Source organism: Amphimedon queenslandica, unplaced genomic scaffold (genome assembly GCF_000090795.2).
Source record: "Amphimedon queenslandica unplaced genomic scaffold, v1.1 AMPQUscaffold_10686, whole genome shotgun sequence".
In the NCBI taxonomy this organism is placed as follows: domain Eukaryota; kingdom Metazoa; phylum Porifera; class Demospongiae; order Haplosclerida; family Niphatidae; genus Amphimedon; species Amphimedon queenslandica.
In genome coordinates, this window is record NW_003549059.1 from 1 (window position 1) to 2,724 (window position 2,724).

At 33.8% G+C, this 2,724-nt stretch overlaps 1 protein-coding gene across 1 annotated transcript; it reads right to left on the bottom strand.

The window, feature by feature from the left end:
• Positions 1 to 783: 783 nt before the first annotated feature.
• On the bottom strand, positions 784 to 2,669 carry LOC109589943 (eukaryotic translation initiation factor 4 gamma 3-like; the record flags this gene model as incomplete). Its single annotated transcript, XM_020005916.1, has 3 exons — positions 2,539 to 2,669; positions 1,660 to 1,930; positions 784 to 956 (listed from the first exon to the last, which is right to left on the bottom strand). Coding segments are annotated over exons 1-3 (575 nt in total), but the record flags the coding sequence as incomplete, so codon positions are not given.
• Positions 2,670 to 2,724: the final 55 nt, after the last annotated feature.

Here is a 2,724-nt window from a genome sequence, read left to right on the forward strand (position 1 = left end):
CTGATGCAGTGCTTTGACATTGCTCAGCAATTCAACTGATTTAAAATCTTAAAATACCAAAAAGATTCCTAAACTACCAAAATCTTAAAATACCAAAAAAATCATAAAACACAAATACCAAAAAGAAGGATTATTAAGCAGGTCCCAGTGATCCCCCTTTTCTTTTTTCCAATACATTACAAGTCAAATAACCACTGCCAACCATCACAACAACACACGCAATATGTCATGCACACAGGAACAAGTACAGTTTTATTTATTGCTATCATTCATTGATATTCCCCAAGATACATCGCCTGGAATATGGCACAATATACATGTACAGTAGCAGCTTACTATAAATCAATCAAACAATTATATTTTAAATCACAACAACTAGATGTACATGTAGGTTATTATTGTTGTTATTATTATGTGTCAGACTCTACTATCTAACTCTATTCATTATTAGTATCATAGTGTCAGCGAAATATCTGACCAGCAGTCATTAATATAGCACATGTTCTACGACCCATCGAACACTAATAAACACAATGGGGTCTAGCTATGTGCATTTATATACAGCAATTACATGTACATATATTGTATACAGTGTAGCCTCTATATAATGGAGACTTTGGGACAGTAAAGTGTCTCTGTTATACAGAGGTGTCCTTTATGTGGAGGTTATTTTATACAGTAAGGAATGTAATTGGTACACTAGGTACTGTCCGTTAAATGGAGGTGTACGCTATAGAGAGTGTCCATTAAGAGAGACTATACTGTACATGTAATTCCACTTACCCTGATATTAATTTCTCAGTTGTTAATAGATCCTTTGCTACTAATGTATCAAACAGTTTCCCAACTGATACCCGAACTGCTGATGATTTCTCCAGTGAGTGGTTGATGCCAGTCTGTACAAACACGTTCATTAGACCAGGAGACTCTAACTCTATCACACACTCTACAGCTTCCTATGGAATTAAAACAAGTAATGTAGCATAGCTAGATTAGATCTACATAGCATGAAATGTAAGTACATCAATATGTATTTCAAATTATAATAAAAATTTGAGGTGATTTTTGAGCCAATTTTTGGAAAAACCATGTGCTATAGCCTTGGGTATTTTGAAATTTGGAGTTTAAAAAAAAAATGGTCATAACTTGAAAAATTTAAGTCGGAATCTGCTCAAACTTTCTACACAGCATAAGGGCATCAATATGTATTTTAAAATGTAATAAAAATTGGGGGTGATTTCGGAACCATTTTTTGAAAAAAAGCATGGGCTATAGCCTTGGGTACTTTTCAGAAAACGGCCTATTTCTTAACAGTACATTCATACTATACACACATGTAACACATGTACACTTATGTACATGAAACAAATTGAAGCTATATAAATACAATATGGTAGTATGTATACTATATCCCAGTTGAGTTTGGGACAAGAAAAACTGGAATAACTTTTTATAGGAACGTGGGATAAGAATGAAATTTTCACAGGTTTTTAGTCGCCAAAGTCCATCAAAATCTGTGAAACCTTGGGTCTCTCTGAACTGGGATATAGTATAGTATACATGTATACATGGTAAAATGGCCATAGGTTTTGACCTAATTATTACTGTATTGTGATGTAAATGTACACTAACTATTACATTAAACACTACACACTATACCTTATAGTCCTGATTCTGTGACAGTTCATCTATTATTGTGGTAGTTTTCCTCTCCACCACCTCTTCCGTCAGTCTGTCTTGCTTGGACGTTGTGTGAGTGGGCGTGGCTTGAGTTACAGGTGGTGGCTGAGGATTCAAAAAGTCCTTCACTAGTTTAAGAGTATCAGATCTCTCGTCTGATTGGCTCCGACGAGTTGCTTGAGGCTGTGAGCCCCGCCCACCAGCAGTAGTGGTAGTTGATGACTTCTTAGAAGTATTGGAAGAACTAGACCTATTAATAATAGGAACATAATAATAGGAACAATAAATATCCTGTATTTTACTGTATAAATGTCTGGTCCAAATAAATGCTCGTCTCAATTATATTCTAGCTATAGATACAGATATTTATACCAAAAGTAATGCCCCACTGCTTAAATACCTCCACTGCTTAAATAGCTCCAATGTACTGATAGCTAAGAGTCCTGGTCTGGTTTGCTAATGGTTGTGGGTTCTGTCCCGCCCAAATTTTCTTTTTTTATTTTTTTTCTATGAATTTTTTTCTTGTTGTTATAAAATAAACATCCAGGCATTTAATCATTAAAATACAGTATGTGTATTTTAATCACACTGACTGAACAGGTTCATAAGAATATCAAACAATACAATTTAATGAGAAAATGGTGCTCTTTAAAATACACGTACATCTAAATGAATGCTGCAAATAAAATTGTATGCATATATACAATTGCAATTTAATTGTAATTTTACAGTAATTGCTCATGCAAGTACTATAAATGTATAAAATAAAATTAGCCACATCACCATCCTTCAATAATATCATGTAATAAATGTATTAAAACTAATACTAATAATAATTGATGCATTAATTAATTGTACATTGGGAGGTGAAATATGTTGTATGGAGTACCACAACACTTCCTAAGACCAATGCATTTGCCATCTTTACTGTACGTTGTCATTTGAAAGATAAAAGACACCAACCAGTCCAATGAAGGACTGATTACCATTACCTTATGCCACACAATGACAACAACAATAATGATGTATGACAACAATTCATTA